The sequence below is a fragment of the Colias philodice genome, chromosome 16 (assembly GCF_061535455.1).
Source record: "Colias philodice isolate Cphi_HAF_F1 chromosome 16, ilColPhil1 Martin Lab GWU primary, whole genome shotgun sequence".
In the NCBI taxonomy this organism is placed as follows: Eukaryota; Metazoa; Arthropoda; class Insecta; order Lepidoptera; family Pieridae; genus Colias; species Colias philodice.
Window position 1 is genome coordinate 10,421,651 of NC_143101.1, and position 27,757 is coordinate 10,449,407.

Here is a 27,757-nt window from a genome sequence, read left to right on the forward strand (position 1 = left end):
TGCCATCTGTACGCACACTTACGTTTTACGATCATCTTTTCCACTTTTCATAGACACAATGTCCACATTTGCGGATCGGTAAATGCCGGATACGCGAAGCTAGGGATGAAAACATAAAGTTTAAGGAACGTAAAAAAAAATAAACGCCATTTTTTGTTGTTTAATTTTTTTTTATGTAATCAGTGTATGAAAAACGATGTCTCTTTGAGCTTAGTACAATGGTGGTGGGACACCCTGTATAGCAGACAAAGTAATAGGTAGATAACTGTATGATTACTCGAACTGAAAATAATACGTTATAAAAATAGAAACAATGTTAATTATACAATTTAAAGTCACTATCAAAGTCTCTTATAACATTGGTATATACTTGAACCTTATGATTAACTCTGGGTTCAAGTTTCTTAGTATAAAAGCACACAAAATAATATACTAGCCTATACTTTATATTTACACTTGCATTCCGCCCGCGACTTCACCCGCGCAGTTAAGGGATAGTTCTCGCATCCATGAGATTTCCTGGATAAAACCTACCCAATGTCTTTTCTCAGGTTTCAAACAATTGGTACGAAATTTCATCCAAATCGGTTTAGTGGCGTGAAGAAGGGACAGACAGACAGAGACCTGATCTGGCCTGAGATACCTTCGAATTTATATTATTAGCGTGGACGTAATTTTTTACAAATTAGTGTAAGTTTTTATCTCAGGATTGAATCAGGAATTTCACCTTTCTAACACTCACTAATACATTGATAACAGTTATCTTAATCACTATGTAAGCAAAATATATATCGCATTCCTATGTAAAAACAGAGCAAATTAGCCTAACTAATTCATGAGCCACTAAATTCATTCAACGGAACATAAATTAGAAATATCTCAGAAGTGCCAGATTTTAACAAATAACTTGTTCATGGTGTGATGGAAAACCAACGCAGAATTACTATTCCTTTTCAATCCATGAAAAGTAAAAAAGAGCGTGTGTGCCGAGCATACGTATCAGAAGTGAAACTTCTTTGGCAAGATTCATAGATATCAAAATCATCGCCTTACTGCATGACGTGATGGTATTGCCAAGACGTGACCTTGAAATTTGACTCTCAACGCGCCTAAAGAAGTTTCACTTCAAAAAGATAAAACATATAAAACGCAAGTATATATAATATATAGAAGTATAAAGATGAAAATTAGCACGTGGAATGCATTTAACTAAAGGACGTAAGCAAAACGTCAGTATTTAGTTCCTAATACAATGTTCTAATGTTTTACATTATGTTATTTCTAACATATTACGTTTATTACATATACGAGTACAGCCTATTGAAATGTTAATAAGTTTATGAATTGTTAACATCTCATTAAAATTATCAGCCATAGTTGCCACAATATGAATGATTTCCTATATAACACAGAGATATGTTTTATAATATTATCTTACTCGGAGACTCAAATTCAAGGCAGATGAAGCAGGTACAATAATTATTATTTTATTTAGCGAACCATTTGATGACTCAATCCACGGTACAGACATAAAAACAACATTTGGCATTTACCATATTCATCAATGTTATTTTTATGCTTTATCACAAAGAATACTATTATACTTTTTATATCTGATGTTGCTTCATAACTGGAAATATCCTAAATATCTAGAATACTTTATCTCAATAATACAACCATGGCTTATAACGGTCTGCTAATTTATATGTCAGTTCAGTGTTACATTTTGAATTATAATTGATTTTTAGACATAAACATGGTATTACAAGTGCTGTTTTTATTCGTCACACTGTCAAGTGCGAGTCTCCTACGACCGCCGACATTGCCGGTGCGAGTGTCAGGTGGCCTCCTCAGAGGATCCGTGGCTCTGGACGGGTCACATCTCCGCTACACTGGGATACCATATGCGACAGCTGAAAGGTTTCAGGCAAGTATATACAAATATATAACAAAGTATATACAAATATATAACAAAGTATATACAACTAAATGCTCATTCATAATAAAACAATGTAATTTTTACAGGCTCCCGAACCCGCCCCAAAGTGGAGAGGTATATACGATGCAGTCAATGAACTTAAAAGATGTCCACAAAAATTCCCAGAACCGTTGGTCACGGGAGAAGAGGACTGCCTACACTTAAACGTTTATACACCTTTGAAATCGGGAAATAAACTTTATCCTGTTATGGTATTCATTCACGGAGGTGGTTTCAAAGAGGGCTCCGGTTCGCCACTTATTTATGGGCCAGAATATTTAGTCAAACATGATGTTATTTTAGTCACATTTAACTACAGACTTGGCGTGCTAGGGTTCCTTTGCTTGGGAATAAAGGAATCTGCTGGTAATATGGGTTTGAAGGACCAAGTGGAAGCGCTTCGATGGGTGAAGAATAATATCAGAGCTTTTGGAGGAGATCCCGATAACATAACATTATTTGGTGAAAGTGCCGGTTCATCATCTGTAACCTATCATTTGTTATCTCCTATGTCCGCAGGGCTTTTTAATAAAGTCATTATGGAGAGTGGATCTGCAATGTCATTCTGGTCTGGTCAATTCGAGCCGAAAGAAATAGCATTCAAATTAGCAGCACAAATGGGAATTAGCACAAGAGACGTGCATGAGCTAGTAAATATATTTAAACAAAAAACAATTGTAGAATTATTCAGTGCTAAAGTACCCAGGGCTACTGGGGACACCGTACAATCAGAGAATATTTTTGTTCCTTGTATTGAAGAAACTATTCAGGGATCTGAACCGTTTATAACAGCAAGTCCGTATGATATCATCAACAGCGGTAAATTCAATAAAGTCCCTGTTATAATGGGCTTTAACAGTGCAGAAGGTTACTTTTTTGTAGGAAAAGAAACTTCTCGTGAAAGAGAAGAATTTAATTTTGAAAGCGCGTTACCTAGAGATTTAATTTTCCCAACTTCATCTGAAAAAGAAACAACTGCATCGAGATTAAAAGAACTGTATCAAGACGGTTCGCGGATGACTGTAAAATCTTTAGTGAAATATGAAGGCGATTCTGGTATTAAGTACCCTGTTATAGCTACAGCCGATCTCTTGCTTAAAAATATGGAAGAACCAGTGTATGTTTACAAATTTGCATACGACGGTTTATTGAATCTGGTAAAATTTGGTTATGGATTCGGAGCATATCCTGGAGCATCTCATGCTGATGAATTGCTTTACATATTTAAACCACAAGGCACAACGGTACTGTCCCTATTGGAAATGAATATTATTAGTAAAATGACTCTTATGTGGACAAATTTCGCAAAATATGGGTAAGTATAATACTTAGTTTTGGTTTATGTCTGTATATTACTTCCATTAAGATTGGCATATTTAATTGTTTTCAGCAACCCTACTCCCCAGGAAACCGCTTTGGTTCCCATGAAGTGGCAGCCAGCCAATCTTTCCGACCCTCAAGTTCTAGTCATCGACAGGCAATTATCCACTGAAAGTCTGTGGAACGACAGGGATATTTTATTCTGGAATGATACCTATACGTATTACAGAAGAACAGCATAAACTAAATCTTCACCTTACTACATCACCAAAGATTTCTTCTAAACATAAATAAACATGTTTCAATGACATTTAATAGTCTGATTTCATAATGCCTTTTTTCTCGTGTATAATTGAAAATATTCCATTGTAAAAAAGTCTATAGAATGTGAAAACCGTTTTAAAATTGTAGGTAATATAAACTAAACCGATAAACTGATTTTTTAGTTTAAAAAAATCGAATACAAGAGATATTAGTAGATTAGAGAGTATATGTGATTAAACTCATTCCTTTTGGGATTAAGGGGCTTGTAGACTAAGCCTATTAACATAGAAAAATTAATGAGTTCTATAAATAAAAAATGAATGAACTATCAAAATATGTTAATTAGTTAATGAATTATTAAAATCTCGTTAAACTTATCTGTACAGTTACTACAGTGAATTAATTCCTATATAATATCGAGATATCGTTGATTATACCCAAAGTTTTAAAAGCCGGCAGATGAAGAAGGTATATTTATTTAGCTATAACCATTAATCCACAGAAGACAACAGACTACATTTATTTAATATCATAAGTGTTGATATCTAAACTTTTATACTTTATGCATCATTCAACATCTACTTTATAATTGTAATTATACTCCAATTTCTAGAAATTATCACAAATGCCACGTGTTATTATTGTCCTATAAATTTCTAGACATAAAGTATGCTGATGTTTCTGCTCACCACACTGTCAAGTGCGAGCATTTTACGACCCCCGACATTGCCAATACAAGTGTCAGGTGGCCTTCTCAGAGGATCCGTGGCTCTGGACGGGTCACATCTCCGCTACACCGGGATACCATACGCGACAGCTGAAAGGTTTCAGGCAAGTATGCCAATAGCAAGCTTTTAAATTTACTGCTTATCCTAAACAATAACAAAAATATATTTAATTGCAAATAAACGATTTATTTTTTTATTATTATTACAGCCCCCAAAGCCCGACCCAAAATGGAGTGGCACTTTCGATGCAGTTAATGAAAATAAAAGATGTCCACAGAACTTAACGAATGCATTTATCATAGGAGACGAAGACTGTCTGTATTTAAACGTTTATACACCTTTGAAATCGGGGAATAAACTTTACCCTGTTATGGTATTCATTCACGGAGGTGGCTTCCAAGATGGCTCCGGCTCGCCACTTATTTATGGACCGGAACATTTAGTAAAACATGATGTTATTTTAGTCACATTTAATTATAGACTTGGAGTATTGGGATTCCTTTGCTTGGGAATAAAGGAAGCTGCGGGTAATATGGGTTTGAAGGATCAAGTGGAAGCGCTTCGATGGGTGAAGAATAATATCAAAGCTTTTGGAGGAGATCCCGATAACATAACATTGTTTGGTGAGAGTTCCGGCGCTGCATCCGTAGTCTATCACATGTTATCTCCTATGTCTACAGGGCTTTTCAATAGAGCAATTATGGAGAGTGGCACCGCAATTTCATATTCTTCTGCACAATTTGAGCCGAAAGAAATCGCAATCGAATTGGCTGCACAAATGGGACACAATACAAGAGACGTGAATGAGATAGTAAATATATTTAAAGAAAAATCAACTAAAGAGTTATTGAGTGCTAAAGTACCCAGAAAAACGGGTGACATTGCACAGTCAGATAATGTCTTTGTTCCTTGTATTGAGGAAACTATAGAAGGATCAGAACCGTTTATAACTGCAAGCCCATATAATATCATCAATAGCGGTAAATTCTATAAAGTCCCCGTCATAATGGGCTTTAACAATGAAGAAGGTTACTACTTTGTGGGGAAAGAAACTTCACGTCAAAGAAACGAGTTCAACTTTATAAGCGCGTTACCGAGAGATTTAATATTCCCGTCCACACCTGAAAAAGAGGAAACTGCATCGAGGTTAAAAGAACTATATCAAGACGGTTCACGGATGACTGTACAATCTTTAGTGAAATACGAAGGCGATTCTGGTATTAAATATCCTGTTATAGCTACAGCGGATATTTTGCTTAAAAATATGGAAGAACCAGTTTATGTTTATAAATTTTCATACGGTGGTTTATTGAATCTAGTAAAATTTATTTCTGGATTCGCTGCTTATCCTGGAGCCTCTCATGCCGATGAATTGCTTTACTTATTTAAACCGAAGGCCACAACGGTTCTATCGCTTTTGGAAATGAATATGATAGGAAAAATGACACTGATGTGGACAAATTTCGCTAAATACGGGTATGTATTTCTTTTACTTCATTTCTTGTGTATGTTTCTATAGATTTCTTCCATTTAGGCTTCTTAAAATATTTTCAGAAACCCGACACCACAAGTCACCGCATTGGTTCCCATGGAGTGGCAGCCAGCTAATCTTCCCGACCCGCAACTTCTGGTCATCGACAGGCAATTATCTACAGAAAAACTATGGAACGATAAGGACATTTTATTCTGGAATCAAACTTACACAAATTATAGAAGAACAGCATAACCGAATTCTCCCACATGCCCCTATATATTATGTAAGATTTCAACACCAAAATCCAAGTATTCGTTCTAAATATAAATAAACATGTTCAAATAAAGTTTCAGTCCGTCTATGATTTCAAAATGCCTGTTTTTTCGTGGGGTTTACCAAAAGGCACCATAGAAGAAAATCTGAAAATAATTTCCAATTTTTACGAGTTTCAGGTTAAATATATCACTTCAATGGTGGTACGTATATAATTAAACTTATCTACAATACTACTTAATAGAGCTGAAGAGTATATATTTTGTTTGTTGGATGCACTAATCTCATTGCATGTTGCACTCGAAGTGATGGGCTCTTCAAATTGGCATATATTTTCACAAATTACTGTAACATTCATACATTTTACGATTTATACATATAATCTTGTGTCGTAACATATTATAATATGAATTTTATTTCTTTTTATGATAAAGAGTGATTTTAAATTGGGGATAAGGAGGCTTGTGAACAAAACAATTAACATAGAAAACTAAATTAGTTCTTTAAATAAAAATGAAGGAACTGTCGAAATGTTAAGTAGTTCATGAATTATTTAAATCTAATTTAACTTATGAACAGTTACTATAGGAAATTAATTCCTATATAATATCGAGATATCGCTGATTTTACTCAAAGACTTGAAAGCGAGGCAGATGAAGAAGGTACATTATTTTATTAAGCCAATCATTTGATCACTCAATATATTATGGTAAAGGCCTAACAAGAAATATTGTATCCATATAATATTTAAAGTATTGATAATATTCATACTTTACACTTAATCTGAATATCAATGATGTTACTTTACAATAGAAAAAAAATTCTGGATTATAATGATCATATTGATTAAGTATTGGTGATTGTGTTTCAATTTGTAGACATAAAATATGCTGATGTTTTTGCTCACCACACTGTCAAATGTAAGTCTTTTACGACTACCAACGTTACCAGTGCGAGTGTCAGGTGGCCTCCTCAGAGGATCCGTGGCTCTGGACGGGTCTCATCTCCGCTACACTGGGATACCATACGCGACCGCTGAAAGGTTTCAGGCAAGTATGCTAATAAATATCGTAGCGTAGAACGCCCTGCTACAAGGTGGAGTGACGACATCCGCAGGGTTGCTGGGCAAAACTGGCGACAACGAGCGAACGTCCGGGCTCAATGGCGTGCCATGACTGAGGCATATGTCTAGCAGTGAACAAATATGGGCTGATAATGATGATGATGATGATGATGATGCTAATAAAAAGCGTGTAGACGTAAGTACTGCTTAAATTTTAGACAATAATAAATTTCTATTTACAGGCACCAAAACCAGCCTCTAAATGGAACGGCATATTTGACGCAGTAAATGAAAATAAAAAATGCCCGCAAAGCTCCACAAATTCTTTGACTGCGGAAGACGAGGACTGTCTTTACTTAAACGTATATACACCTTTGATTTTGGGGAATAAATTATACCCTGTTATGGTATTCATTCACGGAGGTGGTTTCCAAGAGGGCTCCGCCTCTCCACTTATTTATGGACCAGAACATTTGATAAAACATGATGTTGTTTTAGTCACATTTAACTATAGACTGGGCGTACTGGGATTCCTTTGCTTGGGAATAAAGGAATCTGCTGGTAATATGGGTTTGAAGGACCAAGTGGAAGCGCTTCGATGGGTGAAGAATAATATCAGAGCTTTTGGAGGAGATCCCGATAACATAACATTATTTGGTGAGAGTTCCGGCGCTGCATCTGTAGTCTATCACATGTTATCTCCTATGTCTACAGGGCTTTTCAATAGAGTAATTTTGGAGAGTGGATCTGCAATGTCCTACTCGTCTGGACAATTCGAACCGAAAGAAATAGCTTTTGAATTGGCAGCACAAATGGGACACTACACAAGAAATGTGTATGAGATAATTAATTTGTTTAAAGAAAAAACAATTAAAGAGTTATTGAGTTCTAAAGTGCCCAGGAAAACTGGTAATAACTATTGTACAATCAGAGAGCGTTTTTGTTCCTTGTATTGAAGAAACTATAGATGGATCAGAACCGTTTATAACTTCAAGTCCGTATGATATCATCAACAGTGGTAAATTCAATAAAGTCCCTGTTATAATGGGCTTTAACAATGAAGAAGGTTACTATTTTGTGGGAAGAGAAACTTCTCGTCAAAGAGATGAGTTTAACTTTATAAGTGCGATGCCGAGAGACTTAGTATTCCCAACTACATCTGAAAAAGAAGCAATTGCATCAATATTAAAAGAACTGTACCAAGACGGTCCTCAAATGAATATACGATCTTTGGTAAAATACGAAGGTGATGCTGGTATAAAATACCCTGTCCTAGCAACAATAGATCTTTTGCTTAAGAACATGGATGAACCAGTATATGTTTACAAATTTGCATATAGCGGTTTATTGAATCTTGTAAAATTTCGTTCCGGATTCAGTGCTTATCCTGGAGCGTCTCATGCCGATGAATTGTTCTACATATTCAAACATGAGGATACATCATTACAATGGGTTTTGGAAATGAATATGGTTGGTAAAATGACGATGATGTGGACAAATTTTGCCAAATACGGGTAAGCTCTTATCATATAGGTTACACAGAATCAAGAACTGACATTTATAAGCATTATAGATTCAGCGACTCCACTCAGCTTTAACATGAAAAAAAACAGCTTAGATATTAGTACCTAGCAGAATAAACATCAGCTGCTTAATTCATATTTACATTTTCTATATTTTTTTATCTTCTCTACATTATTATGTATTTATTTATTTATTCACACACATATCAATTACCTTTACAGGATTAACCCAATGCGGTACTGACTAAAACTAAAATTCTTATACATATATTAAAACGAATACTAATACTAAAAACTTAAACTTATAAACTTACAATCTAATAAATGGACATACAATGACAATATACACAATCCAATAATAAAATATAATCCAATAATAAATACAATCTAAAAATAATAAATTAATAACAAATAATAATATAAAGAAGAACCTTTGATAATTCACCCAACTTGCATGTAAATATGTCCACCCTCCCATGGAGGTCATTAAGATGTAGGAAATGTATTGAAGTGAAACTTCTTTAGGCGCGTTGAGAGTAAAATTTCAAGGTCGTATCATGGCAATTCCCTCACGTCATGGAGTAAGGCGATGTTTTTCGTATCGTTGAATCGTGCGAAAGAAGTCTCACTTCTGACACGTGTACTCGGCACACACGCTCTATTTTATAGATTTTTTCATTTATATTGGTGTTTTTTTTTTCAGCAACCCCACTCCCCAAGTCACTGCATTGGTTCCCATGAAGTGGCAGCCAGCCAATCTTCCTGACCCGCAACTTCTGTTCATCGACAGGCAATTGTCCACAGAAAGTTTGTGGAACGACAGGGATATTTTATTCTGGAATGAAACTTACACATATTATAGAAGAACAGCATAACCTATGACTAAGTACTTCATTTTGTGTGCTTAAAATAAAATCCGTATAAATCAAGACTAAAATCCAAAAATTATATTTAAACATAAATAAAATTTAAGTTTATCTGTCATTTCTATGTGCCTATTTCCTGTTGTAAAATGTAGGTAGTACATTAATAGTTAAAAAAAATTGTTAAAATTTTTATTCTTGTCTGTCTCTGTTTTTATGGTTGTTTAAAAAACTAAATAATGATGGTATTTACTGCATCGTATGAATAATACTTTGTGCAACTGACACAATAAAACATATTATGACTGAATAATTATGTAGTTTGCATATTTGTTGTGTTATTGTCATTAATTACTGAATCTATTTTGTTTCTCGGAATGATTAATGGTGGATGATTGGTGTTTGAAAAAAAAATGTTTCATCTTTCAGAAAAAAATCGTGTATATTTCAATCCACTTCAAGTAGTGTAGCGATTAAAAGGCCCATAATTTCCAAGTTCCGTTTAGGCGTAAAAAAGATTATGCATACTGTTAGAAATCAAAAGGAAGAAATACTGTTAGGAATCAAACAACTGCTCTATCGATGCAGGCACTTGATAATAAATCCCATAAGGCTGCTTTTCCACAAAAGATGGAAGAGAAATTTGACGCGACATGTAGCTGAGCTAATAGGCCATGTTGAAATGTTGTCGCTCGTTGAGATCAATTGTATCTCAGCTGTGTTTACCACGAATAGGACGATAAAACTACAAATACAAATAATTTCTAACAAAAAATCATTTTCGTAATGATTATGGTAAATTTATCATAGTTAATTGAACATTTTAAGAATTTATTTTCAGCAAATGTAATGAAAAACGAACAATTAACTATTAATAACCCGCAGAACTTAATTTATTCAACAAATTTAAAATGTAATATTTTTATAATGATGCTTATTCTATACCTTATTCTTTATCATATAAGGTTTACATTCAAATGTTGTTTTGAAGAAAACAAAATGCATATGCGATATAAAAATACCATTTTGCGAATTGAATGTTAACTATTTTCTTCATTGATATCAGACAAAGGAATAAATAGCTGCCTCTATATCTGAATAAAAATTACCAGCACTATTTAATAGAAATAAGGTATTCCAAGATTCCAGGGCCGCCAGACCTCACCTATTTTCTGACAGATGAAATATGCAACTATCAGCGTACGCCTACCCGCTAGCTTGGTCAATGGGCCATTTTCCATATATCAGGTGATGAAGGTTCATAATTACGTAAAACCTATCCAAATTTTAATTACTTAGTTCTTGTTCATGAATTGTTAAAATCTCATTAAAAATGTATCATTGTTTTGGCAATGAATAAATTTGTCTATATAATATCGAGATACAGTTGATTATATTTAAAGTCTTAAAAGCGAGGCAGATGAAACAGGTGGGAAAATTAGTTAATTCATTTCAAAAATGTCAAATATTTTTAACAAACCGTTCGATAAATCCATAGATCGGGCATAAAATTAAAAAATTTAAAACAAATCGGCATATATTTTCTTCATTATCTTGCTATCTCAAATTATCTATCATTTTAATATCAGAGATGCTACGTTGCTCTACAATTTAAAATACCCAATTTCTCGTTAAAAACTCGTTTATCTCCAGTTTATAACAATCACATTTCGGTCTTTTACACATTGTGCTGTTAAGTTTTAGATAGAAAATATGGAATTGCTCGCGCTGGTTGTGCTGATCACATTGTCAAGTGCGAGTTCAGGACCACCGACATCGCCAGTGCGAGTGTCAAGTGGCCTGCTCAGAGGATCCGTGGCTCTGGACGGGTCTCATCTCCGCTACACTGGGATACCATACGCGACAGCTGAAAGGTTTCAGGCAAGTATGCTAATAACAAGCTTGCAGATTAAGTGCGCGTTCTAAATAATAACAGAAATTCTATTTACAGCCTCCCAACCCAGCCCCAAAATGGAACGGTACATTTGATGCAGATATCGATGATAAAAAATGTCCACAAAACTCCACCGATAATTTAATCATAGGTGACGAGGACTGCTTGTCCTTGTACGTTTACACACCTTTGAAATATGAAAATAAGCTTTACCCTGTTATGGTATTCATTCATGGTGGTGGTTTCAAAACTGGTTCCGGCACGCCAAGTATTTATGGACCTGAAAATTTAGTAAAACGCAAAGTTATTTTAGTTACATTTAACTACAGGCTCGGCGTGCTAGGATTCCTTTGCTTGGGAATAAAGGAAGCTGCTGGTAATATGGGTTTGAAGGACCAAGTGGAGGCGCTTCGATGGGTGAAGAATAATATCAGAGCTTTTGGAGGAGATCCTGATAATATAACATTATTTGGTGAGAGTTCCGGTGCTGCGTCAGTAGTCTATCACATGTTATCTCCCATGTCAGCGGGTCTCTTCAATAGAGCTATTATTGAGAGTGGATCAGCAATGTCATATTCGAATGGACAATTCGAGCCGAAAAAAACAGCATTCAGATTAGCAGCTCAAATGGGAATCAACACAAATGACGTGTATGAGTTGGTAAATATATTTAAACGAAAAACAATCAAAGAGTTACTGAGCGCTAAGGTGCCCAGGAATACTGGTAATATCGTACAATCAGAAAATGTTTTTGTTCCCTGTATTGAAGAAACTATAGGATTGGAACCGTTTATAACCGAAAGTCCGTATAATATCATCAACAGCGGTAAATTCAATAAAGTTCCTGTGATAATGGGCTTCAACAGTGCAGAAGGTTACTTATTTGTGGGGAAAGAAACTTCACGTCAAAGAAACGAGTTCAACTTTATAAGCGCGTTACCGAGAGATTTAATATTCCCGTCTGCAGCTGAAAAAGAAGCAACTGCATCTAAATTGAAAGAACTATATCAAGATGGTGAACGAATAAGTGTACTTTCATTAGCAAAATATGAAGGCGACGCTGGTATTAAATACCCTGTTATAGCCACGATAGATCTTTTGCTTAAGAATATGGAAGAACCAGTATATGTTTACAAATTTGCATATAGTGGTTTATTGAATCTGTTAAAAATTCGCTATGGATTTGGTGCATATCCTGGAGCGACCCATACTGATGAATTACCTTATATATTTAAAAGAGAAGGCACAACGTTATTGTCTATTTTAGAAATGAATATGATTGGCAAATTGACTCTTATTTGGACAAACTTCGCTAAATACAGGTAAGTGGTTTTTAGCTTATAAATAAAACTGCATTTGAACAATAGGTTGTAGCAGCAAAACAGCATTTAGATTTGAGAGTGTATTCGTAATCTAAAGACGGTTCAAACCCGTCACATAACTTTCTTCTTTATTTCTTATTGTTATAGACTACAAGCCCGCATAGGAAAAAAATATGGGTCAAATGAACCACCAGGGGACATATCTAGAACGATAGAAGAGCATAAAATAATAAGATTCATCACTATGCCGTCACTTGTAAGCTGTCCAACTGAGTGCAGATGAGAATTGAAAAGTACAGGTAGACTCGGTAAATTTTGGTCATATATTTTTGTACGGCATTCTTAACCATCGATAGATCCATTAAAAATAATAAGAAACCGCTCAGTGCCGTACAAAAATGGTGGTCCACCAAGTCGGAATTTTTATTTAATTTCCGAGAGTTACCGGGGGTAAATTTGGTCATTTGACCATGTACGGCATCTGTGTCATACTATTGCTATACTGCTTTTAATCCATTATTCCGCAACGCCGTACAAAAATCATGGGGACAAGGGGAAAAAATCGAGAGTTGCAATCCCATCTCTTTCCCCACTCCACGGGGTCATTTGACTAAGTACGGCTTCGGTTCCAAAACATTATCTAGCACTCAAAAGTACTATTAAAAGCAATGCCGTCAAAAAATAATTGTTCTTTTAAATGTATACCAATAATCATCTTAATTTCATCGAATTCTTGATATAAAGAGCTGTAAGGTCATTTGACCCTGTACGGGAACTTTTTTTTTAACATGATATTGTAAAATTCAATTGTTGTATAGTATTGCCGTTCAAAAGAAACCGTTCTAAAAAAAGTTATAGAGAAATCATCATCAGCAAAACCGGAAATTTTGCTAAAGTTTAAACATCGTAGATTAATGAAATATAATAGTTTTCTACACTTTATTCGTTGTTTTAAATAGTATTAATATAGATAAATTAGGAAAAAACGATGCCGTACATTTTGGTGCAGACCACATCTTTTAGGCTGATGAAAGCGACGAAAGCTACAATTTTAAGGGTGCTTTATGGCCATTTGATCCAGTACGGCATTAACATATTTTTACCCAACTACGGCAAAGCAAAAGGAGGGTTATGGTTTTGACAGGTCATGTATGTATGTTCATCTATTCCCTCGTAACTTCTAAACTACTTATCAGAATTTGACAAATGACATATCATTAGAAGCGTCTGAATTGTTCACTGGATAACCAGCGACCAGCTAGCTAAAGGCTATATGGGGTTTCACAAAATCTAATGTGGCGCCCTCTAGCGGACAAAACATACAGAGTAAAAAAATAAAGTTAAGATAAATATGCCGTGTTTGGTATCATTTGAAAGCGCTTTACTTGTACATTTTGAATATGTATATATTACTAGCATTTGCTTGTGACTTTACCTGTATTCATGGGCTGATTGCATATAATTCACATCTTTTCGTTCATAGCTTTTTTATTAGTTCATCAATTTAACGGAGTCCATTCCACCTGACTCCGACTTTCCAAAGTGATAATTAACCACCTCGAGCTTCTTAATATTAATGTATATTTATATTTTATTATCCAAATATAAAGCAAACATTTCGTTATATGGATTTTTTTCTTTTTCAGATTTTTCCCCTTTGAACCAACGAAAATGTACGGCACATGAAAAAATATTATCTATGCATAAAATACTTTAAAAATAAATTTATTTCGTGTTGTGTCAAATGACCCCCTGGAGTGGTAAAAGAGAGGGGATTGCAACTCTCGATTTTTTCCCCTTGTCCCCATAATTTTTGTACGGCGTTGCGGAATAATGGATTAAAAGCAGTATAGCAATAGTATGACACAGATGCCGTACATGGTCAAATGACCAAATTTACCCCCGGTAACTCTCGGAAATTAAATAAAAATTCCGACTTGGTGGACCACCATTTTTGTACGGCACTGAGCGGTTTCTTATTATTTTTAATGGATCTATCGATGGTTAAGAATGCCGTACAAAAATATATGACCAAAATTTACCGAGTCTACCTGTACTTTTCAATTCTCATCTGCACTCAGTTGGACAGCTTACAAGTGACGGCATAGTGATGAATCTTATTATTTTTTGCTCTTCTATCGTTCTAGATATGTCCTCTGGTGGTTCATTTGACCCATATTTTTTTCCTATGCGGGCTTGTAGTCTATTATTGGCCTAACTATCTAGTTTAGATTATTTCCAGCCAAGTCGGTTTTTGTAAACGTCGTAAGTGTACGATTGCAAAGTTGTTTCAATATCTGTGTATGTATATTTCAGTGACCCGACGCCTGAAGAAACTGCATTAGTTCCTATGACGTGGCAACCAGCCAATCTTCCCGACCCTCAACTTTTGGTCATCGATAGGCAATTATCCACGGAAAAACTTTGGAATGATAGAGATATTTTATTCTGGAATGAAACTTACACACATTACAGAAGAACATCGTAAATTTGTCTTGCTCTTTATACCAGTTTGAAGCATACCCCAGTATACACTATAATCCAAAAATTCAATATTGAAAATAAATTATTAAACTGTAAATAAATACATTTCAATTATAAATTTTATCCATATGTGATTTCAATAACAACCATTTTTAAATTTTAATCACTAATTTTATTTGAAGAAAGAATAAAGAGTACTTCGTGGTATGGAATATATTGTAAACGGAATATTCTTGCTCAAAGCTACCAATGGAAAACTATTCAATTAAATTATGTTTTATTTTATTAAAAAATCAATAAATAACTGAATTAATATCGTAGGAGTAAAAAAAATCAAAGAGTACGTCGTTCTAAATATTTGCTTGTGTAATTTCAATAGGGAGAGCAATTTTTCTTAAAAAGGCTCAAAGTCATTATTAACTATCCGTACTCATTTCTGAGAATTGAGAATTAATTAAAACACGAGTGAAATAGCTGGTTTAACTATCTGTTATAAATAACGTAGATGGAACTGGTTTATTTTCCACAATACAATAATTATTATAGTCCACGTCCTTAGTTCACGTATGTCAAGGAAAAGTAGACAATACGTTTGCCTAATGTCATGAACGTGACTCTAAAATTGCCTTTTTTAATAATATTTAAAATCAGACCGTCTGTTTATGTGTACCACTCATAGCTTCATCGGATTTTCATAATATTACGTACTTGCATGAATTTACATAATTTTAACTTACCGTGGCAGACATTGTTCTGCCCTATAACTCCTTTTTCGTGTTATCTCTCCATAAAAACCTTCCAAATGTCATATCAAGAACGTTAAAAAAATTGGCCAAATTGGTCGTGCCGTTCTCAAGTTTTACGATAAGCAACACATTTGACGATTAATTTTTATTGGCCATGTATAATGCAAGAAAATAGAGTTTTAAATTTTGTTTATTTTAAAATACAAACACTTATAAAAACAGATCCATTTTAAAATGTCTCAGTAGGGGCTATCTAGTGGTAATAAACACTGAGATAAAATCTACTCAAGGTTGAAGTAATATGCGTCATGCTTAAGTTATAGACTTCCTTTAGTGAATATAGAGCATATTTCAAATCTCTTTCATCTACTTTATTTATAAACTAGATTTCCGCCCGCGGCTTCGCCCGCGTTTTCAAAGGAAAACCCGCATAGTTCCCGTTCCCGTGGGATTTCCGGGATAAAACCTATCCTATGTGTTAACCCAAGTTACCCTCTATATGTGTGCTAAATTTAATTGTAATCGGTTCAGTAGTTTTTACGTGAAAGAGTAACAAACATCCATACATCCATACATCCATACATCCATAAATCCTTACAAACTTTCGCCTTTATAATAGTATTAAGATTAGCCCCACATCTAGGGTTGCCAACCGTACTATAATATATAGTATTGTACTATATTTCGGGTCTGCGTACTATATACTGTTGAAAACATATATAGTACGCAAAAATACTATATTTTCAACACCGACAAATGTTACAAACAAATCCTTCATTAAAAAAAAATAAGAACGCGCCTTTTAATTGTTAAGATGGCTAAGTCATATTATAACCTATTGCGCATATACCAGTGGCGAGAAGAAAGAAACAGAAGTAGTGTACCTATCATTAATAAAAAATGAGCTTTTGATTTATATCAAAGGACATGTCCAAAAATGTATGAACCAAAAACCCAGAATCGACAGGAATGAAACGTGTACCAATTATGGATTGGCATTGAAGTATAATATTACCAAGGGGGCAACTCTGAAATCGTTATAGTATAGGAGCTAGGAGCAAAATAAAATAACTAAGAAATTCCTTAAAAAATATAATATACATAAGTTTCAGTTATGTTGTGGCTTAATATGACGATGTTATAATGTTTTATCACTTGTGTTACACATAATAAATATCATATTTTACAAGCAACGAAACAAAAACGTTAAAGCACAACATAACAAAAACTCTCGATTTTGTAGTTTTTTTCTTTTAGTTTATAGATACTATGATTGTTATAGTACTATATTATGTATTATTGGTAATTCTATGGCTAAAGATTAAAAAAAAACTGTATAGTATAGGAGCTAAGAGCCAAAAAACAAAGTGAAAAATCGTTTGAAAATAATAAAAACTCGTTATGTTGTGTATTAGAATATCATTGTTATTCATTTATTTTTATAATAAGGTCTAATTTTGTTAAGTTTTAATGATATTATAATCTACCTATCTATAATAACAACTACATTCGAATCTACAACAAATTGTGTTACACATGAATGTACAAGTAACAGCAATTAATCTATTAAAAATTAAAATTATAATAACAACGATAATCTCATCCACATCATAATAATTTTCAAACGATTTTCTATTCAGTTCTATTGTCTTTTAACTCCTATACTATATCTATTATTATTTTTGATTTCCAATCCTTAGCCACAGAATTAGGCACCAATAATACACACAGTACTATAGCAATTGTAGTATCTTGAACCAAAATAAAAACTACTAAAAACGAAATCTTTAGTCAGTTATGTTGTGATTGAACATGATGTTATTATGTTGCTGTTGCTTTTAAAACGTGTTGATGATAATGATCATGTATAACACAAGTGATAAAACATTATTATAACGTCATATTAAGCTACAACATGACGTAAACTTATTTTTTGATTTTTTAAACGAATTTCTTAGTTATTTTATTTTGCTCCTAGCTCCTATACTATAACGATTTCAAGATTACCGCTTTTGCTACATTATATTATATTTAATTATCAATCCATTGGTACACATTTCATTCCTGTCGATTCTGGGTCATTTTTTGGACATCTCCTTTATATTAATTTAAAAATTGAATGTGACAAAGCTTGACACTTTTATTTTAAACAAAAAGCTGTTACACAGTGCAAGAAGTGCAAAAAAATATAGTATTTATAAAAATAAATATATTTTTGTCTATTTTTTTTTTGTTTTTCCCATAAAATACTATATTTTTTTTAAATGTACTATATTTTTTACACCTTATTTTGGAAAATACTATATTTTGATGATGAAGTGTTGGCAACCCTACCCACATCACAAAAACTATTAGAACTAGATTTTTACAAGTATAAACCCTGAATCTCCAGGGCGTTACCATAATGACATAAAGCAGTATTAATTCCAGTGTGGGAAAGTGATGGTGATAGACGATCTGTATAGTGCTGTCACCTTTCCACAATTTATACTGCTTTAAAAAGTGGTAATGGGACTTACTAGCCAATATTCACGTCTTAACCTCTACAGTCTACACCAATGAGTCATTTTCAAGGCAATATTGCAATAGTTAGCAAATATTTTCATATTTCTGTTTCATTTACTTACATCCGTAGGATGCGAGCTCTATTTGTCAATGTTTGCCAAATCCTCTGTTGTTGAAGAATACGTAAATTAAATGCATCACGAGCAAAGGAATTTTTAAAAAAAACGCTGTCACACAGCTGCCTATATGTAACATTTTTTTTTAACTTTTTTTAAACATTAATAAAATAATAAGAATTTAGTTAAGTTTTTTTTTTTATATAAGAAAAAAACATTTTTTACATTCCGTTGCAAGGAACAAAAAAGTAACTATTTATTGGGACATAACTGGCAGATCAACGAACTGTTCAAATAATTAAAATTACAAATTGTCAATTTAAAATTTTGCGACATGCTTTTTTTTATTATGTGAGTGAGAGGAGAAAGGATTTTGGAAATTCTCATAAAATTTGTGAGTTCCGTACCAGTAAAAATCAGTTATTGTTCAAATATGTGTCCAATTACAAAATAAATATTTTTTTTTAATGTGAAATGAATTATGATTATTAATCGCGCTGTTTTTCATCACATGAAAAGTTCTTTTAAGCTATAATTGCATAGCTTCTATCGCGGGCCTTGAGCGCGGGGACCGAATCCAGAAATTTAGTAACGAAAAACCTCACGCTCCCCACTCTGACGGGCGCGGAGTTGTGGCTTGAAGAAGTTGAAGGCATAGCTGATTACTGATAGCATGCAATAGTGGCAATAGCTTTACCGCGGCCGCGGCAGTCCCCGAGTGCCACACGTCTTTTTTTTTTATTTATATCATTACTAGATTTCCGCCCGCGGCTTCGCCCGCGTTTTCAAAGGAAAACCCGCATAGTTCCCGTTCCCGTGGGATTTCCAGGATAAAACCTATCCTATGTGTTAATCCAAGTTACTCTATATGTGTGCTAAATTTCATTGTAATCGGTTCAGTAGTTTTTACGTGAAAGAGTAACAAACATCCATACATCCATACATCCATACATCCATACATCCATACAAACTTTCGCCTTTATAATAGTATTAAGATCATTCATGATCAATATCATTTTTAAATTGCAGCATAAAAATTAAAAACTGATTGCCAACTAAGTAACTATGTAGGTAGGTACTTATGTGTAAAAAACATTATAAATTATACCTTTGGTTTATATGATCATGATAATAAAAATATAGTTAGGTAGGTATCACGTTAAAATTCACAATTAAAAATATAGGTAGGTAACTAGTTATATATTTTTTTGACGCGAGAAAATTCACAAGGCGTTGTTAGTACAGTTTAGGTTTATAGAATGGCATACCTTATTGAAAACTTGGTCACGGACTAAAACATGGCAATGACCGAAAATATATACATGGACATGGCATACTAAAATGGCCGACCAATCCTTGCTAATGAATTTATTGTGTGGATTTAATTGATTTTAGCTAAAAATATAGATAAAAAAGAAAAATACCCTAGAAATGTTCTGGAAAAAAAGGGTAGAAATATACGGAGATCAATTTTCGCTAATGAATAGAAAGTTAGGTAAAAAGCATTTAATTACTCTTTAATGATTTAAAGAGTATTTGCATCAAATTGTAATTGCATCAAATTATTAATTGTTATCAAGAAGAACAAAAACCTACCAAACAGATATATTGGCATGACAAGAAAAAAAATAATACAATTTATAAACGTTGCCCTCTAAAACTCTATTCCATTTTCATTTCGATTAAAGTAATTAATTTTTATATTTTCTAAGGATCTCTATATATTTTTAAACCTGAACCGGCCATCGCGAATTATAGCATTATTTCCCACTAATGCGCTATTAGCCGCATAGTTAACATGTGACTAGAAAAAGAAAAACATCAATTTACCGCGAAAAAGTGCTATTTACAGAGGTCCTACAATAATTAATCGACTTTATTATCTGTACCAATAAATCAATTATCATTTTGACATGACTTTTGTGACCTGCATACGTTTTTAATAATAATTAACGTTCACAATCCCCTGACTGACCGGAGCGGAGAAACGGAAAAAATATTAAATTTTTATTACGTCTTTGTTGTGTGCGACGATAAAGTGTGTGCGAACAAAATTGTATAGTTCTATAAATTGGCGCCAAATGTACTAAGATTGTTTTTCTTTTTTTTTAAGTGTCAGTTTTAAATTTGGAATGGAACGATGAAATGGTTGGTATTATTGTCTTTGATTGTGGCCAATTTGATAAAGGAGCCTAGTCCAGTGATTCGTGTTGATAGCGGTTTGCTTCGAGGTAGAATTAGTGATAACGGACAGTTTTATCAGTACTTTGGTATTCCGTACGGGACAGTTAATGAGAAGAATCGGTTTCAAGTAAGTATTGTTTAATTATATATTGAATTAAGGATGTGGTAGTGAAATGAAATATAATGTTGTTTTATTTTGTAAAAAAAATATGTGATTAAACTATGATACTTATCTCTTGTAATATGGAAAAAAACAAAAAAAAATTATGAACAAAATTATTGTTTCAAATTCAATTTAACTATTACGTACATTTTTCGTACATCATTAATAAATTAACATGCACTTAAACACATTTTACATTTAACGTTCTCATCGCTTAGTGTAATTACATTTAAAAATATTTAGTTAATTAAATATATACCTACATACATACCTATATTTAGGTTTATAGTGTGCATTGAATAGTTTTTACAATAAAAGACATTATAATAAATTCCACATATTGACTTTAATTGCATAGATTTATAATCATAAGAATTTTCCACCTATGGTAATTTACTATGTCATAGCACAAGTACAAAATCAGACTTCCTTGAAATTTCAATGCCAGTCGTAATGTCAAGGAGTGGAATATTGTTGATCTTGTTTGTTTATATTATTCATATAGTTTGTTAGTTTGTTATTAATATGTATAATATTATTTAAATGGATGTATTGTGTAATCAGTTATGAAATTTTTTTAGTCATTTTCCAAAACACAGTTGCACGTGTGTCTGTGTGGAGAGTCGTAACTTTAAAACTGATGAATTTGAGTGAGATTTTATGTCATTATTAGGATAAAATATAGTTTCGTTGTAATATAGTTAATTTTTGTTGTTTTGTATACGGAATATTCAAGGTAAGAGGTGCTTCTGTTTCTGAAAAATATTCTATACAACATATTGTGTGACCTAAGACTAAGACCTTGTGTATAATATAAACATTTATAATCCTTTTTCTTCAAACTGCATTTCTATACAAGGATTTGAAATAATTACCATATTTTATAGATAACTACGCACTTTAATTTATTTAAACTTTGATTTTCCTAATGCTGTTTATAAAAAAGACTACTTACACCAAAATATATAATATGTTTTGACGTTAATCTGTACCTATATGAATCTCGTGTAAACAAAAAGAGGGTTTGTAAACAAATGATTGGCCGAATTTTTTAATTTTTTTGTGTAGGTATATTCGATAGGTTTAAAAATAGATCGTTATTGCTGGGTCATTCTGCGGAAAAAATTCGTGTGGTTCACTTTGCCCACATTGGAAACTGCTAGAATGCTTATGATTTTTTGTTTATTTTTAATATATTGAGGAATAAGTTTCCTGACAGGGACTATTTATTTTTTATTATATAATTTTAAGTTGAAAATAATTACATTCAATTACTTATACCTATGGTAGGTACAAAATTACAATGAACGTCATAAAAACTGTTCAAATATTCATAATGCATAATATTATTGTTTATTCAAGACATAAGGTCAAGCCAAATGTCATATTCAAGTGCTGGTAATTTTTTTTTTTTTCAACCATTCCTTAGCTAAAAAGTGCTTTAATGACAATTTTTTTTCTGATTATGACAAATATTATAAAACGATTATAACGTTATAATAATTATATTATCGTTATTTGATGAATAGAGTTAACTAGACTCAAAATAAATTTTAAGTGTACACAATGTATTCAGCTACAAGTACTATTAAGATAGTAGAATTAAGATTCAGAAAGTAAAATAATAAACTTTATTGTTTGATAATTTCCAGGCGCCGCTTCCCGCACCAAAATGGGACGGAATCTTCGAAGCCATCAACGAGAATTGCAGATGTCCGCAGAAAATGATTGGCCCCTTAGTCGCTGGTCAAACAAACTGCTTGAAGCTCAACATCTACACCCCCATCACAGCCAAGAATAACAAACTGCCCGTGATGGTCTACATCCATGGTGGCAGCTTCTTCGAAGGCACCGGCACTGCCTTCCTTTATGGGCCTGATTTCTTCGTTGAAAGAAACGTTATATTTGTCGGCATCAACTACAGGCTTAACGTTGAGGGATTTCTTTGTTTGGGTATCAAGGAAGCGCCTGGAAATGCCGGTCTAAAAGACCAAAGCGCAGCTTTAAGATGGATTAAGAGAAATATCGCTGCGTTTGGCGGAGACCCTGATAACGTCACTTTATTCGGTGAAAGCGCAGGGGCTGTGTCTGTCTCTTATCATATTATTTCTCCACTATCAAAGGGTCTTTTCCAAAGAGCTATTATTCAAAGTGGTTCGACCTTAGCACCTTGGAGTCTCCAGCACGATCCTATCAGGACTGCGAGTAGTTTAGCTAAGGAATTCGGATATAATGGAAGTGACCCTTTTGAAATTTATAAAGTATTATCAAGGAGATCAGTTGAGGATTTAATAGGAAAATTGAAAAACGAAAGACCAAAGACTTTAATCACATCTGAGGTACTCTTTACACCCTGCGTTGAAAAGGAAATAGCGGGTGTTGATGCTATGATTACAGAGTATCCAGGCGACATAATTAGTTCAGGAAACTATACCAAAGTGCCCATGATAGTAGGATATAATGATCGTGAAGGAATATATTTCGTGTCATCAGATTTCGGCACGAGTTTAACACAAACACCGAGAGACATTCTCAAGGAAGATTTGGAATTTCCCTCCGAATGGAACAAAAACAAAACTGTTGAAGAAATGAATCAGTATTATTTCGCATCGGGGAGGGAGGATTTAATTATGGATATGGTTAATTTATATTCGGATCTGCATTTTAAATATCCAGCGGTGATTGAATCAGAGCTGTACGCGAAAACGAACGACCGGCCGATGTATTATTATCTGTTTAAATACAGTGGGTTTATAAATAACGCCAAGTTTATATCCCAGTTTGTTTTCACGAAGGGAGCATCTCACGCAGATGAGTTGTTCTACATGTTCAAGCCGCATACTTTCCCGTTGCCAACCAGATATTTTGAGCTCAAAATGATTGAGCGGATGGTTACGTTGTGGACAAACTTCGCTAAATACGGGTACGTAAACACAATGTTTGTAAATAAGGATATCGGATAGTTGGAATAGTTTTCTACGGTATTATTTTAGATTTTTCGACGATATGTAACATTTTTAAACATTGGTTAAACAGTAAATGTGCTCTATTATAACAATAACGATAGTCAATCCAAACATCTATAGTTGACACCGTAACAAGCATCAAAGTATTTTCATACAATTAATCATACAATTTCGTAGAATGTACAACATAAAAATTGTGAGAACTGGTGCTATATGAGATTTAAAATTGTTATTTTTAGTTTATAATCATTTTTTCCTGTTATAATTTATACACGCACATTGAACCAAAACTTTTTTTAAATACGTATAAAGCAGAATCTTTTTTTTTTCTCTTTTTTTCAACGTTTTTTTGCACTAAAAGCATGCGTGATCACATCACTGACTTTAATTATCTTGGTTTTGCGTCAATTATAATGTAAATAGATAATCTTGAAATTCATTACACACTACAAACAAATGTCTACATAAATATTACCGGAAATGTGTTAAATCTAGGAATTGTATGCATCTCCTAGAAAATGTATACCATTCCTGAATTAAACACTTTTCCGGTAACATAATATTATCTACATTAGGAATTGTATACATTGACAGATTTAATACATTTCCGTTAACATGAATATTACAACGACGTTAACGAAATCGAAAAATTTTACAACTCTGAACTCAAATATTATTTTTTCCTCTACGAAGTCTAAATCCTAAGTACTTTTAAAAATATGCATCGATTGCTGATATTGTATAAGTATTAAGGGAAATAAGTTAAAGGTTATTACCTTACCAGACGGAGATTTTTAATATTGAACGTAAGACTCAAAAATAGACAAAAGGGTCCTCTCCAAAGCCTTCAATATCTCTATAAATAATTAATCGATAACATCACTCGGTCCAACAAATCCTAACGCGTTCCACTGCCCGTATGTTAAAAACATACTTAGTTACATTCGATAAATCTGCCAAAACCAACAATACAATAACATCGCAACATAAGGGCGATATGGGCGACTCCAAATAACACAAGAAAAACGAGCACATAATAGCAACAAAACTATATCTTTATAACTATAACTTGTATACGTAGTATATTATTATTAGTCTGTGCTCATGGACGTATAAAAAAAGACGGACGGTATATCGCCTAAACATTGAGTGAAGCCTAGTAATGGCGGCGAAACATCCATGTGTGTGTGCCATGTTGCCATGGCAACAGCTGTGTTGATGACAATGGCGGCTGTATTTTTTTCTATAAATTTTGCCGTAATAATTTTGTCATTAAAACATAAAAGAAATAACTTGCTTCCCTGTGGAATGTAATCCCTTGTGATTTGTTATTTAAAATTGTACTGTTGCGACACCATTTAACCACGCAAGACGGCATTTTAAATATTTTTTGTGAAACAGTGACGCAGTTAATCAGTCAGTAGTTCACGACGTAATGGCGGCCGACTAGCTTACTATGGTGAGAGTGTGTGCGTGTTTATTGTCTTTACACGATCGCTAGCTTACTATGGTGGCTTCACGTTGTTAGTTCGTAATACGGCGTCCGTCTTTTTTTATACGTCCATGTCTGTGCTATAACTATAAATAAATAAACTTTTCTTTCTTTCTTTCAACAATACATAATACAATTCTGCATTATAGTTATATAACGGAAAACGATATGGAGTGACCATTCTAAAAAGACGATATACACAGAGGAAGGATATCCAATATTTACAGTCCACTTTTAAATGAAACGTGCTGTTGCGTAAAAAAAGCAAATTATGAAGCATGGTCCATTTAACACGCCGCTCACGTTTTCGTTATAATATCGCAATTTTATTTACGGGAATGTTATATCATTTGTATGGGAAATCACGGATTCCACGAGCTTCATTGGCACGCATTAATTTATTGATTACCGTCGCCTGGGGCTTGTGATTGATTCGCTTTATGATTATTGTTTTGCTCTCTGTTTATGGAAGGAAATGATCAGGATCGTGATAGCTGAGAAATATAAAGCGACCACAGTTAATGCTTCAATAAAAACACTGACCTATTGGATGTTTCACAAAACATCTAAGTGGCAAAATAGTGAAGCTTGCACTTTGAATTGTAGAATAATTTTTTGCATACAGATATTACATGACACTTAACACCTATTTTTTCTAGTAGGTAGTGAATCTAAGAAGTAAATGCCAGGATAAACAGTAACCGTAATAACTAATAAGAATTAAAAATTACATAAATTTTAGAGCATTAGAGAAATGCATGAAGAGTCACAGAGGATGAATGCAAATTGCAAACAATGTATGGAATCGTCGAAACGTCACTACTTGATTAGACATTCATAATACCATAATTGATACCGTGATTCTACTATGACGGACCGTGATTCTACTAGTAATATTATAATACTATACTACATCTAGTGTTCCTTTTATTAGACGCTAGCTTTTCGTCCACAGCTTCGTCTGTATAGTCAAAGAAAACTCGCATAATTCCCTTTCCCGTGCGATTTTCGGAATAAAATTATTCTATTTTTTAAAGTTACTCTCTATCTTTGTGCCAAATTTCATGAAATTCGGTTCAGCAGTTTTTTCGTGAAAGAGTAACAAACATACAAACTTTTGTATTTTTAATATAAGTAGTATTCATGTATCTATTATATCTTGCAGAGACCCTACTCCCTCCACAACCAAACTGCTGCCAGTAAAATGGAAGCCCAGCAGATCTTGGAACCCAACAGCGCTGGTCATCGACCACCACATCACCACGGCTCCCATGTGGGACGAAGATTCTGTCAGATTCTGGAACAAAACCTATAACAAATATAGAAGAAGGAATTATGGCTTCAACTGAAAATCAGGAAATTTCTGGAAGAATCAATTTCTAGAAGGAGAAATGTGAAGATTTAATTTTATGTCAGGATACATTACTGCGTCTTGAGTATTTTGAAATAAAATATGCTTCAAAACAAGCATCTATCAAGAAGTCTCGATAATTTTCAAAGATCATGTGGTTTATGGTGTAGGTAATTAAGGTGGAATGTTTCTAGTTATTAAATAGCATTTATCAGACGATTAATACCAAAGAATCATTGAGTAATAATAAATAATTGTAATTTATTTTGGAGTTTTATTTATTCCCTTGAACTGGAAATGTTTTGACCTAATATAAATTAAAATAATTGACAAAATTTTAGCATTATATTCATACAAAATAATTAACTAGTTCATTAGCCTTTATATGCTAACTAGCTTTCCGCCCGCAGCTTCGCCCGCGTTTTTAAAGAAAAATCCGCATAGTTCCCGTTCCCGTGGGATTTCCGGGATAAAACCTATCCTATGTGTTAATCCAAGTTACCCTCTATATGTATGGTAAATTTCATTACGGTTTAGTAGTATTTGCTTAAAATAGTAACAAACACACACACACATCCTCACAAACTTTCGCATTTATAATATTATTAGAATTCTAAACAGTCAGTTACGACTTTATGCAAAGCCACAGATTAAGTTACTACGCAAAACTAAATTTACGTAAATATTTTCATCCTGAAACTAAATTCTCATAAGTTTTTGTTAGTTTTAGTATTTATATTACTAGTAACTACACCTATAGGTACTTACTTTACACATGTAGATAACTCTGCCTTTTGCAGATATTAACGCACCTGCAGTCTCCTATTTTTCACAATCTTAAAAAGGCTGGAAAACTTCACTACTTTATGGTTGCAATAATATTCTCGTGTTTATTATTAAAACAAAAAGGTCTTTATTATAACTAGACATCGGATTATATGCACTAACAAAATGCCAAAATATGCATGCAAATATGCACTAATAAAGGCCGAAATATGCACTAAAAACGACTGATATGCCTAAAATATGCACAATACAAAATAAAAAA

General features: G+C 33.4%; 4 protein-coding genes, 1 long non-coding RNA gene and 1 pseudogene across 7 annotated transcripts in view; 5 read left to right on the forward strand and 1 right to left on the reverse strand.

The window, feature by feature from the left end:
- The window catches only part of LOC149481945 (uncharacterized), a 40,966-nt gene extending 15,539 nt beyond the window's left edge, over positions 1-25,427 (reverse strand). The window contains exon 1 of the long non-coding RNA XR_016316830.1: positions 24,977-25,427. This is a non-coding gene — a long non-coding RNA (uncharacterized LOC149481945). The remainder of the gene's footprint in view (positions 1-24,976) is intronic.
- LOC149481947 (juvenile hormone esterase-like) lies at positions 1,380-3,608 on the forward strand. The gene is made up of 4 exons (XM_089705149.1): positions 1,380-1,470; positions 1,749-1,927; positions 2,026-3,293; positions 3,369-3,608. Exons 2-4 carry the CDS (start codon positions 1,757-1,759, stop codon positions 3,538-3,540), a joined length of 1,611 nt encoding a protein of 536 aa, XP_089561275.1. The 5' UTR covers positions 1,380-1,470; positions 1,749-1,756; the 3' UTR covers positions 3,541-3,608.
- Positions 4,056-6,116, forward strand: LOC149481948 (carboxylic ester hydrolase-like). 2 transcript variants are annotated; one of them, XM_089705130.1, is made up of 4 exons: positions 4,056-4,153; positions 4,223-4,393; positions 4,499-5,766; positions 5,845-6,116. In XM_089705130.1, the coding sequence occupies exons 2-4, from the start codon at positions 4,232-4,234 to the stop codon at positions 6,014-6,016; spliced, it is 1,602 nt and encodes a 533-aa protein (XP_089561256.1). In that variant the 5' UTR covers positions 4,056-4,153; positions 4,223-4,231; the 3' UTR covers positions 6,017-6,116. The 2 variants fall into 2 exon arrangements, with proteins under 2 accessions (XP_089561256.1, XP_089561255.1); XM_089705129.1 differs by lacking the exon at positions 4,056-4,153 and having other exon boundaries at positions 4,187-4,393.
- Positions 6,680-9,740, forward strand: LOC149481949 (juvenile hormone esterase-like; annotated as a pseudogene). The gene is made up of 4 exons (XR_016316829.1): positions 6,680-6,699; positions 6,916-7,086; positions 7,343-8,614; positions 9,327-9,740. The product of XR_016316829.1 is annotated as a juvenile hormone esterase-like (transcript).
- On the forward strand, positions 10,446-15,271 carry LOC149481950 (esterase FE4-like). The gene is made up of 4 exons (XM_089705151.1): positions 10,446-10,734; positions 11,191-11,367; positions 11,438-12,702; positions 15,019-15,271. Exons 1-4 carry the CDS (start codon positions 10,666-10,668, stop codon positions 15,188-15,190), a joined length of 1,683 nt encoding a protein of 560 aa, XP_089561277.1. The 5' UTR covers positions 10,446-10,665; the 3' UTR covers positions 15,191-15,271.
- LOC149481951 (esterase FE4-like) lies at positions 20,331-26,973 on the forward strand. Its single transcript, XM_089705124.1, has 3 exons — positions 20,331-20,864; positions 22,553-23,823; positions 26,524-26,973. Exons 1-3 carry the CDS (start codon positions 20,694-20,696, stop codon positions 26,705-26,707), a joined length of 1,626 nt encoding a protein of 541 aa, XP_089561250.1. The 5' UTR covers positions 20,331-20,693; the 3' UTR covers positions 26,708-26,973.
- Positions 26,974-27,757: the final 784 nt, after the last annotated feature.